This window comes from Nematolebias whitei, chromosome 17 (assembly GCF_014905685.2).
Source record: "Nematolebias whitei isolate Nwh7 chromosome 17, NemWhi1, whole genome shotgun sequence".
NCBI classification, from domain to species: Eukaryota; Metazoa; Chordata; class Actinopteri; order Cyprinodontiformes; family Rivulidae; genus Nematolebias; species Nematolebias whitei.
In genome coordinates, this window is record NC_056514.1 from 24,760,363 (window position 1) to 24,776,521 (window position 16,159).

At 37.5% G+C, this 16,159-nt stretch overlaps 2 protein-coding genes across 2 annotated transcripts; one reads left to right on the top strand and one right to left on the bottom strand.

Moving 5' to 3' along the window:
- The first annotated feature begins 435 nt into the window (after nucleotides 1–435).
- Nucleotides 436–1,355, top strand: fgf21 (fibroblast growth factor 21). The gene is made up of 4 exons (XM_037690873.1): nucleotides 436–583; nucleotides 709–786; nucleotides 876–979; nucleotides 1,065–1,355. Exons 1-4 carry the CDS (start codon nucleotides 436–438, stop codon nucleotides 1,353–1,355), a joined length of 621 nt encoding a protein of 206 aa, XP_037546801.1.
- Nucleotides 1,356–4,218: 2,863 nt separating this feature from the next.
- Nucleotides 4,219–10,759, bottom strand: LOC119423960 (potassium voltage-gated channel subfamily A member 1). The gene is made up of 3 exons (XM_037691391.1): nucleotides 10,524–10,759; nucleotides 9,629–10,351; nucleotides 4,219–5,315 (listed from the first exon to the last, which is right to left on the bottom strand). The coding sequence occupies exons 2-3, from the start codon at nucleotides 10,280–10,282 to the stop codon at nucleotides 4,425–4,427; spliced, it is 1,545 nt and encodes a 514-aa protein (XP_037547319.1). The 5' UTR covers nucleotides 10,283–10,351; nucleotides 10,524–10,759; the 3' UTR covers nucleotides 4,219–4,424.
- Between the last annotated feature and the right edge of the window lie 5,400 nt (nucleotides 10,760–16,159).

Consider the following 16,159-nt stretch of genomic DNA (forward strand, 5'->3'; position numbering starts at 1 on the left):
CGTTGAAGCATCTTGCGGTAATAAAACAGTTGATATAAAACAGTGACCTGTTCATTGTTGGAATGTGTTGAATGTGAGAGAATTGATGCTTTAAGGATTGGAAAATATGTCCAAGTTCATTTAAGTATTTACAGATAAATCACAAGAATCCATTTTAAAATGCTTATTTTATGTGAACTCCATACATAGTGTGAAGAAGCAGGACTTCCTGTCAGCCCTCGAACCCACTTTAATAAACCGTAAGTAGAAATGTCTGACTCATTCTTACCATCAGGAAGTTGGACCTCCTTCTCCTAAACCCTTTAAAAGGCCACCAAACTTCCTCCTGTTCAGAAGTCGCTCAAAAGGGGGGTTTCAATTTTTATATTTATTTATTTATTTTAGTTTTCTAAATTATTTATTTATTTTAATTTAATTTTTCGGTCCTTCGGCAACATGTTTTTGTTCCAGAATAAGACTTTTGTCCACAATGTATTGGTTTTTTTTATTCTCCCATTTCCCTTTTCACGTTCATTTTATCTTCCTGAATCCAATCCACTCCTGTCTTTCAAAAACCACGTCCGAGAGGTGCACCTATACACAGGTAATGGATTATTTCTGCTTTATTTGAATTGTTTTCGTCACTTCTTTGCATAAAATGGAAACACTAATGAGAAAGAAGTTTTGCAGGTGTAAACGTTTTATATTTTTTTTATGCCTTGATTGCAGAAAACCACAGACGTGGGATGTTTCTTCAGATAAACCTGGATGGGAAAGTGAGTGGCAGCGATGCTCAGAATGCTTACAGTGAGTATACGTGTGGATAAAATGGGAACAGACATATTTGAGCCTAAACAAACAGAATGGATGAAAGCTGAAGCTGTTACTGTTTGCAGGCGTGCTGCAGCTGAAATCAGTCAAACCGGGTCATGTAGTCATCAGGGGGCCGTCATCATCCCTGTTTCTCTGCTCAGACAGTGGAGGGCATCTCAGAGGGCAGGTGAGGAAAAATGTACAACACTTTAAACTTTGATTCATCGTGTCGTTCTCCTCGCTGACAAATGTCCAACTGTTTTCATGCTCAGGGTGTATACGAGGAGGCCGACTGCTGCTTCACAGAACTGCTGCTGGCTGACGGATACACCCGCTTCCTTAACGCACATCATGGGACCCCTGTGTCGCTGGCACCCAGACTATCCCCAGATCAACACTCGGTCCCTTTCACACGATTTTTACCGCTCGGGAATACTTTACCATCGGAGATTCTCTCTGAGGAACCAATAAAAACCCAGAGGAACCTCAACGTGGGTTCAGATGACCCTTTTGGAATGGGACTACACACCATGGTTAGTCCTCAGTTGGTGTTGGACAAGTAAATTATTGTTTTGCACAAAAATGTTTGTGTCTTTAACTTATTTTTTTAATTATTCAAAAACTTCAGCTTGGTTTTCAGCACATTTTTAAGAAAGTTTAAGTTTATTGATGTAAGTTATTTATTTATTTCATGTGCCGTGTGTTTCTTATTTAATGTTTATTTAAAGATTGTTATTTTGTCTGAGGTTAGTGATTTAAAAAGAGTTCTGTCTCTAAATGAACTGGATTATGTTGCAGGAGCTCATTGTTGTGAGGCTTTTAAACTTTTGCCAGCATTAGAAAATGTAACACTTTGTTTAAAGTTGAGACATATGAGTGAAAGGGCTTCTTTCTGAGTTAAATTTAAAGAGCAATAGTTTGTTCTATTGTTATCTTGTGATTTTTTTGAATAAAAATATATCGAAAGTTTGTATCGGTTTGGTTGATTTAGAAAACGAATTAAACTCTTTTGAGTGGTTGTTTGAGATCACAAATATATTTAAACTTAGTGATTATTTTAAATAAATTATAATACTAATCAAACATAAATTATTTTTGTTTTAAACACTAATTATATGGCATGTTTGGGTAACTTTGTCTCGACTTGAATGACATTTGTTCACATTTTTCAATGGCTCCTGAAAATAAATAAAATAGATTGTCTTCACTTTAACTTAAAGTTTTATTTATTAATGGTTCAAATAAGAAACTTTTGAACCCTCTCATCATGACTGGCCTCCAAGGTTAAGTTGTGACAATAATATTTCACTAATTTTACAATAATTTAAATAAAATGAAAAGTTTTTATCATTATTATATTAAAATTAGTTCATTTCATAATTTTCATTTTTTAAGTATTTTTATTACAACTATTTTGTAAATAGGTTGTAAAACTAATTGCTGAAATATAAAAACAGGCAAAAATCTGCTTTACAGTGTAAACAAAATGTTTCTGCAAAGTCCTATTCTACCTCAAATAACCCAAAATAATTCTGAATGAATATTGTCCTTATCCATATTTTTTGTAAGACTCTTTTTTTCTTTTTTGCAATGAGACAAAAATAAAATGGAACAATGAGAAAAAAATCAAGTAGAACAATTAAAGAATAAAGTTTTTGCTCATCTATGGATAATTGCGTAAGGACGAGTGCCCTCTAGTGGACAAAATGAATATTAACCAAATTTAACAAGTAAAAACGGTTGTTTCGGTAAATTAATTAAAATAACTTTGACTCATGATCTGTCAATCTCTCTCTCTTTTTTTTTTTTACAAAAGATTATTTAAATTTATTTTATTCGTGTTCTTTTCCTATTTCATATCATTGGCATCATGATGGGTCAGAGGTTAGCACTGTTTGACATCAAGAAGGTCCTGGTCCAATCCCTGGTTTTCTCTTCTAAAGGAGATCTGTGATCTCAAAAACATATGCCTGGTTAAAAAAGGGTAAAACAGAAAACAAATAAATTCATTTGAAAAGTTATATATTTCTGGTTTAGACGTGTATAAAGCCATCTGATGCAAATTTGCAATAAAATGCTAACAAAATCTACTTATCTTTAGAAATAAAAAAATAAAAATAAAAACCTCTGAGCTTCCTTGTTGAATAACAGCTGTCCTGTTGGCAAATATTTTCTTAAATTTAACCAAAAAGCCTAACCACGCAACGAGAAAGTTTATTTTAATGACGTACAGTTAAAAATCACACGGATAGTCTTGTGTGTGATCTCTGCACAAATCATTTGTTTTTGTAAGGACAGATCTGGGTTTCATCTAAAAGAAAAATGTGTTTAATCTATTAAATATTTTGTTATTAATAAGCTGACACAGTAAAGCACATTATTAAAGAACAAGCAGGGAAATGCTGGTCTGCATACCTTCCACAGGTCATCACTGTGATGGAGTGGAAAGTTTTATGAAACTGAGAATCACTTTACTGGAAGCTTTCTGCATATAATAACTTAGTAAATCTAAAACAACAACAAAAAAAAGACTAATCGCAAAACTACAAGTGCTAAACACAGACGGACTGGTAAAGAGTACTTAGAGTTGTAGAAATCTAAAAAATTATAAACAAATTGATATATTTTCTATTTTGTATGACATAAAGTAAGACTTTAAAAGGATACAAACAAAAGGCAAGTGCATACTAACATAATTCTTTCAATAATTCTTTTTAAAAAATGAGTCAGTAACACTTTGATTAAAAGAAAATAAATAAAATAGAATCTTTATTATAAACTTTGAGTGCATTTTAAGCAGAATAGCACATCGCAGAGCATAAACCATAAATACAAAGAAATGAGTGCATGTTTAAGCAATGCTACAGTGTTGCAGGTGACCTGACGAGCCAAAACTACCGTAATTTTCAAACTATAAGGCGCACTTAAAATCCTTTAATTTTCTCAAAAATCTACACTGAGCCTTATAATCCGGTGTGCCTTATGTATTAATTCTGGTTGTGCTTACTGACCTCGAACTGATTTTATGTGATACAAATGAACAATGTCGGGAGTTATTGTGAATAAGTTGAATAAATTAGACTTATGTGGCTGTTTTGTTTCGCTTAATGCACATTATACTACGGTGCGCCTTATAGTCCAAAAAACACGGTGCTCAAACTTGAGCTCAGTGTTCACAGCAGAGTGTGGATCTGGTTTAAGAGAGATTTGAGTTTTTTTGTTCAGAATCAGGTCTGCTGGTTGAGTTCTGGTGGGCCGGATCAATAATCTACTTTACTTCCACTTCAAACTGTAAGGCAAAAATAACTAAGACGTCATAGCTTCAAGGCACAGATGCTTTACAAGCTGTTTTCATATCAAGCTGAAGACATTCATAAATAGTTTTTCATTTTATGACCCTGAGAAAAATGAAGCTGCAGTTTTAACTGGCTAGTGCAGCAGTAAATGACAAGTAAATGAGCCAGAAGAGGAAATATAAAGTTGTTTGGAGGTATATCAGTGCTAATCTGAGCGTACTGCACAAAGTACCAGCTGATGGTTTACAAGGTTCTCTTTTCCAGAACATCCTGATCTTCAAAACTGTCCATTTTTCATGTTTTTACTCACTTTCTGTTATTGTCTAAACCTTCTTTCTAAACCTGTGTGACCAGTGGTTCGCTGACGTGCGTATTTCCTCTGTCTTCTGCGATCTGGCCAGATTCTAGTCCTCCAAGTAAATTCCCATTGAGAGGATTGTAGATTTCATCAGTGTTGTAATAATCTGCCTCTGGATCCCTGTCCCCGTCCTCTGTCTCCTCGCCTTCAGGCTCCCCGTCCTCCCACAGCGTTGACTGCACATGACTGTACTCGGTTTGGTCCACGCATTCCGTCTCCCGGTGGTAGAAGTAGCTGAAGTTGGACACTATAACAGGCACGGGCAGTGAGATGGTCAGAACACCAGCGATGGCACACATAGAGCCCACCATTTTCCCCCACACTGTGACTGGGTACATGTCGCCATAGCCTACTGTAGTCATGGTAACGACTGCCCACCAGAAGCCATGTGGTATGCTGACGAAGTCTGTTTTGTGGTGGTCAGCTTCTGCAAAGTAGACGGCGCTGGAGAAGAGGATGACGCCGATGAACAGGAAGAAAATCAGGAGGCCGAGCTCGCGCATGCTGGCCCTCAGTGTCTGGCCAAGAATCTGGAGGCCCTTCGAATGTCGAGAGAGCTTGAAGATCCTGAAGACCCTCACCAGTCTGATAACCCTGATGATGGCCAAGGACGTAGCTGGAGAGGCGTCGTCATCTTTGACCAGCTCTGTTCCCAGAGTGACAAAGTACGGCAGGATGGCGCTGAAATCGATGATGTTCATGACGTCCTTGAAGAACTGAGTCTTGCTGGGACAGCAAGCAAAGCGCATGATGAGCTCAAAGGAGAACCAGCAGATGCACACGGTCTCCACCATGAAGAAAGGATCGTGGAAAATACTTGGAGGAGGAGGCGCGTTCTCAGAAGCATTCTTAGCGTGGGAATGGTGCTCCTGAAGAGGAACAGACAGGAAACACAGGGAGAGTCTGAAACAATCTGCAAAGGCACGAACACAAAAGCTGAAATACTGAATAATAACTATACATTTATTTAACGTAAAATAAAAAAAGAATATCATGGATTCTTACTGCAACATTTCCATTGATGTTCAATGAAATGAAATAGCTAGATTAGCATTAAATCTGAACTAGTATTTGGAATGAGGAGCATCCAGAGAGGCTGACTAACAAGAATAAATATATATATAATATTAAGAGGAAAAAATACTCTATACAATTGGTTTTGTAAGATTAGCATTTGGTCATATTTTATAAAACATCTTTGTTGTTTTCAAGGGTTTTGTGGTAGCATTATCAAAAATATCCAAAGTAACAGAATCCAGTTTCCAGCACCTGCAAGATCTCAAAAATATTATATTTTAATTGTTCTAAACAAATATTTTCATGACAAAAGTAGCGAGATCTAAACTTAATCTTATTCTTTTGATGTGATTTTTTTTAGGAATGAAGAGACAATTATTATCTTAAGATAACTTAGGTTCATCTTGAGAAAACAGGTTTTGTTATTGTGACTGTGATTCAACAATTAATGTTTTGCACATTATGACTAAATTAATCTTTTCATATTGATGCTATGACACCTGGAAATGATGCATTACAGCAATGTACTGATCAATGCAAGAGCTGTGACATGAGCTGCCAGCATGACTGCTCTGATATCGAATGAAAAAGGAGCATGTTTTCATTTGAGAAAACTAAAAAGGACATTATCAAGAAAAAAATTACTTTTCTAGGTTTAAAGATAATTAAAAAAAAACTATTTGTCATTTGAAAACTTATTAGCCACCTTGAGTTATATAATGAAAATAAATTTATAAGAATGTCTACTCTTATATATATGTGTACGTCTATGTATATATTTTTTTTACTTTGTTAAAATCAGGTCTCTCTTGTAAATGAGTTCTCGTGGCTCAATGGGATTTACCTGTTTAAATAAAGGGTAAATGAAAAAAATATATATATATATGTATACACTTTGTACATACAGTGTATATATATATATATATATATATATATATATACTGTGTATGAAATCCTTGAGCTTTTCGATGTGAGTCCTTAACTGAACAAGTGAGCTATAAGATGTAAACAGAGCTTGTTCCCTTCATTCACAGTATTTTTGGCTAGGCTAACTGGCTATATATTTCAGTGACATATTTAGCCTGAGCACATCGTCTGGTCTGAGTCAGAAGACCAATTCTGACCCAGACCTGCAGAAAACTGATGAGCTCTCAAACTCCTCTTTCAGATGCACATCTGCTTCCAAAAACGCCTCTGAGATTTGAGCTGTTTCAAAAAGAAAGACTGAACTTGGGCGTGTTTTTGACGCTCTCTCGTCCGCTCTCGCTCCCGGCAGCATCTTAAAAGCGTTTCACACGTGCAGCTTCTTGATCTCCTCTCAGCCCACCTGTTGTTCCATCTGGCCTGTCAGTTATCATCATATTCACACTCTGGATGGATGATGTATAAAACATGTCTCGCTCACCATCCAGTCAAAAACACAGCAAATGGACGGCATGAATATAAAATGAATTGTTTTGTCGGTTGTAATGAGTTGTGTTTAATATATAAAATTGCAGAGCAGTTAAAATGCACTCATGACTTTCAGTAGCAGGTCAGTGACAGTGTTTATTACTAAAGGAGGACATGTACAGTATGTGTTGATGAGTTCCAAGGGTTCTCCTAAGACTAAATATAACCATTTGAGAGCTCCGAAGAGAAACATGAGTGTCTCATGCACCGCTTCTCATTCGCCTCCACCTTTGTCGCTATTCCAATCTCCCTGGCTGCTGCCGCCTGGTGTAGCATTGCCAGTGTGGTTGAGTGGCTGCGCAGACAGGAATAAGTTACAGTAGTTTCCTGGCAGCAATGCCAGCCTGGCAAAGCACAGGAGTCCTGGAGGATTATGTGGACACGACCGAGTGTATGCTACTCATCCGGGGAGACCTTTAGTTTGGCTCTAAGCCACCGGTGGGGCCTGCACCTCTGCCCATGTGCACGAACACTTGTGACCTTTTGCTAACACACCTAACTGTGTCTTCGTTCCGTCTCTCCACTCAGCCGTTTGTATGCTACCTCTCAAAAGTCTCTGGACCCTTCCTGAATTCATATCAAATTTAACAGCCGGCTAAAATAATCACACCCAGAGCTTCCTGTAGTCTCTCTCTCGTCTGCTTCCAGGCACATTGGCCAACAAATTCTCATGCCAGTATTTTTTCTCTGAACACACTCTAGTGCACCCTCCATGTGAGCGCTTACCTAAACATCTCATGTTTCTTTTGACCTAAATGTACATGTGTCATACAAAATCTCACGCCCTGCAGGTTTGAGGTGGAGCTCGTTAAATGTGCGTCTTGGGGCTGTTGGCAGGTTAAATTAACTACTGTCATCAAAGACGTAAAAATATAAAAGTTTGATCTTTTTTATTGTTGTTAAGGATGAGCCAAAGGGAGTCTTTTGAAAGGACACGTTTCTTTCAAAGATTTAAATTTGGACTGGGGATATGGTTCTTTTCTTCTTACCAACTGTGCCACCTTCGCAGCCCCGCATCCAATTAAATTGTAAAGATGACGTAAAAACTTTCAAAGGATCAATTATTGGCTGTAACTCAATGGTGATGCTATTTGACTTGGTTTCCAAGTCAAAACTTTTGGAAAGCTGGAACTATGGAGGCGTTAGTCTAGTTTATGACACTTGACTAGAAAGAATCAAGACTTGTTTAAAACCAGCAGACTCTTTTTGTCTCAAGAATCAGGTTTAAACCATCCCTGACAAAGTTTTAGGGCTGGTGAACTGTACATTACCTTTTACACTTTTATTATTTTCTTAGTGTACATAATGTCACTGCAGCCCACTGTTCGTTAATCTAGATTCTCAGACGTCCAGGACATGACAATCCTAAGTAGCTCAACGAAGCGCTTCGGATCATCTCTTCAAGAGAAGATCGGTACTCTTTCATCGACTCACTGAGGAAATCACACTTTCTGTGCTCGCTTGTGTCTCCTTCCTGTTCTTTTCATCCAACCAGCAGATGGCCGCTATTTGTTACAGAGGTGTTTTTTCTTTCTACTGTCGCCTGTCAACTTGTGCATGCTTAGAAAAAAATAACCGAACTGAAGTGATTTGTTTCTTAACTCTTTTAAAGCATTGGCTTTTTGTAACTAACTAAACCTTACTGTTTGTAAGCTCACTCATCTGGATAACAACAAAAAAGATTAAATCGTGTCATCTGGACCAGTTCCTTTAAGTGAGAAATGTTTCGTGTCCCATCCAGAGGACTTCGTCAGTTTGCAGCCTGTCGATTAGATCTGTTCCATAGGTAGCCTTCATTGCTGTGTTTCAAGCCAACCTCCTGTTGGAATCTCAGAAGCAGGTTTTTAACGTGTGCAAACAGGACCCATCCATCCAAAACCATCATCAAGTACAACAATCAAATGTTTTAAGCCAGATGGCCAACATTGTTGTCCTCAGGCTGTTCTGTGAGTAGCAAGTTGGACAAAACCTACTTCTGAGATTCCAACAGGAGGTTGGCTTGAAGCACAGCAGTGAAGGCTACCTAAGGGACATGTCTGGTTGGAAGGCTGCAGACTGATGAAGTCCTCTGGATGGGAGGCAAAGCGTTTCTCACTTAAAGAAAACGGTTGATGATTTAACTTTTTTTGTTTAAAACCTTACTGTATTATATTAGACGTTAGCCCTAAGTGAATTAAAATGCACTGAAGTGGGTTTGAATTGTGATTGAACTTTTTTGTGACTGATGAAGTCTTTCGAATGAAAGGTGAAACGTTTTTTCCAAAAAGAAACTGTCTGGATGACATGACTTTTTTGTGATTTATTTACCTGGATGATTGAGCGTACTTACTCTTTTTTTTTTTTTTAACTAAGTTGACTTTTATTGTTTAGTGCTGTATATATTCTCTGAACTGAACATGACTGAATGGAGTTAGAACGCCTTTTTTGCATTTCTCAGTTTATTTACCTGTGCTAATCAGTCATACAACATAACTACAGATTATACTTTAATTTGATATGTAAATTTAGGCATATAGTTTAAAGAACAAAAATTAAAATATACTTTTTAAGCTCATTTAAAGCCCTGATAGGCTTGTGGATGAAATAGAAAGCTCTGTGTGAATGAGTGAATAGCAAACATTTAGCAGAACCTGCATTAGGTTAAAAATCTGGGATTATTTTACCAATTAATCTGGTTTAAAACAGCTTTTAAAACACAAATTGTACTTCCAACCTCTTTCTTGAAGTCAGGGAGCGTCTCCAGACAGAAGATGAGAATGGACAGCACAATCACCATCACGCTGATGATAGCAATGATTCGGGCCCCTGATGAAGACTCGGGGTGTTCAAACAGCTTCCACAGCTTTTTCTGAACCTCATTGGATGGCAGGGGCCTCTCCTCCTCTTTTGGGAAACCCTCGTCTTCCTTGAAGCGGTTCATGATGTCCTCTCCGAGCTCGTAAAACATCAGCTCGTCCATAAAGATGTCCAGCGGTATGTTTGCAGGCCTGCGGAGCCTCCCGCCTGACTGGTAGAAATACAGAATGGCATCAAAGCAGGCTCGGTTGCGGTCCAGGAAAAGCTCGTTTCGAAGCGGGTCGAAGTATCGTGATCTCCTCCTGGGATCACCAAGCAAAGAGTTGGGGAACTGGGCTAATGTTCGCAGCTGAGTCTCATACCTCATCCCTGAAACATTGATGGCCAGCCGTTCGCTCAGAGCCCATCCACTCCTCCACAGAGAGCCTGAACGCCGGCGCTCTTTCTTCTTCTCTTTCTTATTGCCTTTGTTCTCCTTCTCTCCCTTTTCCTCACTGTTGAGCTGGTCCTTCAGAAGTTCAGTCTTCTCCCTGCCTCCTCCTTCAGTGGGCTGGAGGTCCTCGTTTTCCATCCCAGACCGTCAGACCACCTCACTCTCCTGAGAATCTGTTGAGCAACTGGACTTAAAGGCAACTCCTGCCTAAAACCAGAAACAACCATCAGTGATTTTCAGGTAAACACTTCTGCAAGTGGCAGGACAGATATCATAACAGACTCTTTTTAGAAAACTTGATATCTAGAAATGCAGTTTGTTATTAAATGATTGTACTTTGCTGCAAAGCAGAACAGAAAGTGAACCAAAATGCACTCACTTTGTTAAACAGCTGCTGACTGAGACTAACGGCAGGATGAAAAGTCACATCTTTTGCCTCCTGCAACTCGTCAGGTCTTCTGTCTTCTTCTCTGTCATCATTGCTACCAGTCACATAAATAGGCTCCTAGTTGGGCTGTCTGCTTTCAGCCAGCACAGCGGCCCAGAGTCCAGCTAAACCACTGATCTGCTTGGACACAACCTCTGCCTCCAGTTGTTTGCTCAAGGAACATCTAGGATCTTGGCCTGTCCCTCACCGCCTGAGGTTTTTAGGAATGCTGCCGTGTTGTAATTGGATCTTTGCTAGACCCGTCCAACCCCTCCCTGTTCTTTCCTCTCCGTTTTGGCCAGGAGGCATGACAGCCTTCAACCTCCCTATCGAATGTCACATTTGCCCAACGCAGCGTGGTGCTTTGACTGACAGGACTCATTCACTGTGTATTAATAATGCAGAGTCTAATTAGACGTGTCTGAAACAAATAAAAACTGCAGTTGGTCAAACAATGATTGTTAGGCTGTAAAAAAAAAACCTCTAAAATGATTGAATTGCTAAATCCATGCAACAATAGTTTTATTATAGTTTTTGTTTCTGTGCACTTTCTTGTTGCAAAGTTAATTTTTTTAATATAGCAGTGCCAATTGGTAAAGCAACTGGGCTTTTTAAAAATTATTCTGAATAGTTTGTAAAAGCTGGTTCAATTATTTATTTATTTCAAATTTACTAAACTTTTTAAGTTCAAACCTTCAAAAGTGTGGCACACTAATAGTGTCCACATAAATATTTAGCCAAAAATATGAAAAAATATGAGAAATGACATGCCTTTTTCTCTTTCTGTTTTGAAAACCTTTTAACCGTATAGTTTTAAGGCCCTGTGTGGATAAGTTTAAAATCTTTTGTAACAAAGGATAAGTAACAAAAATCTAAAAAGTATAGAAAAACGTATTTCTACTTGTGCTTATAATATTAAAAAAAAAAATCTGGTTGGTAAATGCTGGATGCCTTTTAAGGAAAAGGCACAAAAAAAAATAGGCATAGATTATTAACTATTTTTATTATTAAATATATAATGCCGTATTTGTTCAGGAAAGAATGTAAGAACAATTATCTTGAAAAAAACCAAACTTATTTGTTACATGTCTAGAACTAGGACATTTTTAGTAAATATATCCCAGACCTGAACCATTAACCAAAAACTTACAATACCTATTTGTTTGTTTTAATTTAATTTCCTATATACCTTGTTGTATATTTTCAAATGCTTATTTTTGCCCTCATTTTTCATGAGCTGCACTCAAAGATTTAAGACTTATTTTAAGTGCACAAAAGGCCTTTTTCTCTCAGTGTAAATCTGTTAGTGAGCACTTCTCCTTCACTGAGATCATCCATCCACCTCCCAGGTGTGGCATGTCAAGATGCTGACTAGACAGCCTGCTTTCTGCACAGGTGTGCCTTAGGCTGATCACAAATGTGCAGTTTTATCACAGCACAATGCCACAGATGTCACAAGTTATAAGGGAGTGTGCAATTGACATTCCTACAATGTGTTAAATAATAAACAGTGAATTGCATGTATATGCCCATATGACATGATTTAACCCTTTATTTGTAATTTATCTACCAGGATGTTTGAGCTTTCGAATCTTTTTACCAGAATAATTTCTGCAGGGAACATAACTGTGTATTACCACCAGAGGGCGCTTATGTTCATCCAGGAAAGGAAAGCAACCAAGCAGTTTGATGAGATATTCATAGAAAAAGTAAAATAAAATGCTTTCCTGTCTTTGATTGACAGACATCCCATTCTGATTTGACTGAAATAAAAGTTTTGTCTTAAATGTGGACTCCAAGTTAAAGAAGATGAAGGCCTGAGTGTAGAGGGAATAGTTCAGCATGATATAAACTTGCCCTATCTTTCTACACAGAAAATGTAATGCAGATTGCAATATTTGTGTGGTTAATAATTGAGAAATCAAAGACAATTTCTGTCCCTCAAATATTTAATGCTGAGGAGCCACACTGTAAAATTTGACAAGTTGTTTGAACTTAAAAATATGAGTGAACGTGCAGAATTTAACCTCCAAGTTAATAAAAATCGATATTTTCTAAACATTTTTTAATATAAACCTCCTATTGCACCTGTTTTAACTTGATTGACTTGGAATGATTATTTAATTTAACTTCTTTAGGTAGTTTGTTAAAAGTGAATTTCCCTCTCATGGATAAACACAGCGCTTACTGACCGAGCAGCCAACATTACAGTTTCATTTTAAACCGGTGTGAGAACCGTTTTGTTCCACAGGAAATTATTTAAATTAGTTAATTTCTTGAAATACGTTGAGTAATTATTTGAATGTGTACTTGTATCTAAGCTCAGTCAAGTGTACAAAGTGATTTGAATTAAATTTATAACCTGAAGAATGTAAACCAACATGCGGCCTGTTGAAACAACTTTTAGTATGAAGGATTTGTTTACAGTATTTAAGGCCAAATGTTAGGTTGGTTGGAAAATCATGGAAGTGAAAACTCAAATTCAGCCAAATATGTTGTGCAGAGGGCGGCACGATGCTCAGCTGGTGGAGCTGTTGCCTCTCAGTAAGAAGGTCGCCAGGTCAAATCCCGGCCGAGAGCCTTTCTGGGTGGAGTTTGCATGTTCTCTCTGTGCATGCCTGGGTTTTTTCCCGGATACTCCGGTTTCCTCACACAGACCAAAAACATGCATGTTGGTCTGATTGGTAACTCTAAATTCAGAACCAGAAAAAAATTTATTGTAATTGCACAGTTAAGTACAGCAAAATTATGTTCCGTACAGCCGTCCTAAAGATGGACGAAGATGTACAGGGGTTGCAGCTTCTAAGAAGCAGTACCCTTATTGCTTGTCTAATTGCTAAATTGTCCCTGTGCGTGAGAGAGTGAATGGTTGTTTGTCTCTATGTGTCCCTATGATGGACTGGAGACCTGTCCAGGGTGTCCCACGATTCTCTCACAGTGACTTCTGGACCAGTGACCCTCGAAACCCAAAAAAGACCAAGTGGGTAAAGATGATGGATATGTTGTGCAGAACGGTTTTAGACGTGAGGGAGGGAGGGCAAAAACCGTGACACCATAAACCTTAAAGAACCCACATGTTTCTTTTTCAGAAATAGATCCTGTCTAACTGAATGCTAGGAAACATAACTGCATCTTTCCTTCCCTCCATTGACTACAGTGATATTATTTACATGAACGCTCCTGTAAGAACCTTGCAGATGTTGGACACTTTCACGGTGCATTAAGATTCATAACTGGCTGTAACTACCGTACCCACCACTGCACCCTGTATTCACTGGTTAACTGGTCATCACTGACTTCACGCAGACTCTCTCACTGGTACATTTTCATCTTTAAATCACCTCTTGGTCTGCTGCCTTCATACATCTCCTCCTACATGTCTCTGCGTGAGTGCAGCTACAGCGTGCGCTCTTAGGACATCATTACCTGCAGTGTCCCCTCAGTGAGAACTGAACTAGACAAAACGGCCTTCTCCTACTTCGCTCCTGTTTCCTGGAATATTTTGCAAAAAGATCTGAAGCTCTTGACCTTGACCTCTCTAAGTGGCTTCAAACATCTGCTAAGTTCATGGCAAAAACCAATGCAGGCATGTTCCTGTTTTTAGTATTTTACATCACTTTACAACCTAGCTGTTTTTGTTTTTTAATATAATTTTCTTCCATTTATTTTTTTATTTATATGCCTTATTTTATGATTGTCTACTGTTGTCGTTGTTGTCCACTGTTCTCATGATTCGTTGTTAAAAACAGGTCTCTCTTGTAAATGAGTCCTTGAGGCTCAATGAGACTAACCTGTATAAATAAAGGTTGAATGAATATCCCTTACTTAATTACCTAACTTAATTTTTCCTTTTGTAGTAAACACATTTTAATAGTTTCTGTATAAATCGTCAAACGGGAATAATAATAAGAAGACATAACAAACAAGCAAAAACCCATTTTACAGTGTATTAAAAAACATTCTGTATCTTATAAATTTGGGCACTGACAAAAAGCATGTTGCCAAATTTTGAGTCACATCTAATGTGTCATTCTTGTTTTTTTTATTATTATTATTATTTGAACAGTTCATTGTGCTTTCATTAAACTCGGATCATAAGAGTTGTGTTGTGGTTTTCAATCAGAGAAACCGTGTTCACATTTTCACATCGTCGTTCTTCAGAAACATGTAACGTAAAACAAACCGACACACAAACGAGATGACCTTTTCCTTTATTTTAAGTTGATCTCAATGATTTTTAAGCCATTTTATTATCTCTGAAAAAAGCATCTCATGACTGGTAATCAGGTATTCATTCAAGCTGTAATGGAAATTGGTTCACATTAGATCGCATTGACATTCATACATTTTAAGTCTCGATAGTAGAAATATGTTCAATTATGACTATTATAATTATAATTATAATTATTATAATTATTGATATGTCTCTATTTTTTTCTCTTCAAAATATAAAAAGATAGATCATGAACATTCCGTTGAAATATACTTTATACAGATCTTGATGAGTTGTTCTTTGTGTCCCAACATTTCAAAAATGAAATCCGGCATAAGTCAGAACCAGACGCTCCAGTGACCACCTTTTCTCCCAATTCGCTCTCCTACTAAGACCGCAGTACAGTGGACCAGTACTTAAGTCTGTTTTATACAATAAGTAGCATGTGAAATAAATCTTTGGGATGCTTACGTGGATACATGATGCACAAATGTTAAATTATTTTATTTAGGTTTGACTTTAGTCTTTCTTTTCTAATTAAAATAACATTTGATATATTAGAAAATCTATATAATATGATATATTATCTCCTAAAGAAACTCTAGTCTTATCAATTTGTAAAATAAAATAGCTTTTAGATATACGTGATTGCTAAGTAACTTCATGGAAAGCCATAAAGCCACAACATATTGCGGTCATCCGAAGTGATGACAGCACATATGTGTCACAGGGAGGATACAGTAAGTGTCGATCAGTGGCATTCATGGTGCAGATTGCATACAGTGTCCTCAATTAAAAGGATAAAACAAGCAACACATTGAACAAAAACAGGCATGTAAACAAAATGAACTGAATGTGTCGTCCAAGAACCTCTTGAAACCTTTCAAACATCTGCAGAAGACGTATTTCAAAGCAGCCATTATCAGCACCTACTTCCCGTGTAAAGCATTTTGGCTCTTTTGGTTGTGAGTTTTCTTTCAGCAAATCTATAACATTTCCTAACAGACGGCAACTTCCTAAAATAAAACAGACTTAACACTCTCCACATTGCATCTTATCCTGTTTTCTGTCAAAATCAAATGGCAGTTTTATGCATTAGAAAGGAAAAGACATCTTTTTTTTGTTTTCCAGCCTGGTGTTGGCCGACTAGGAGAACGGGGACACGGTAAACTTAACAGAGCAGAACAATGGCCTGAGGAAAATAAAAATTAAAAAGGAACAATTCTTGATTATAAAAATACAAACAGTTGGGTGAAGCACAAAGTTTTTGCAGGTGTGCACACCCCCTCCTAAAGTCTCATCAACATCTCTGCAACCATCAAAGCCATAGTGATCGTAATGACTTTCAAAATGAAAACATGAAAATGTGCTATAT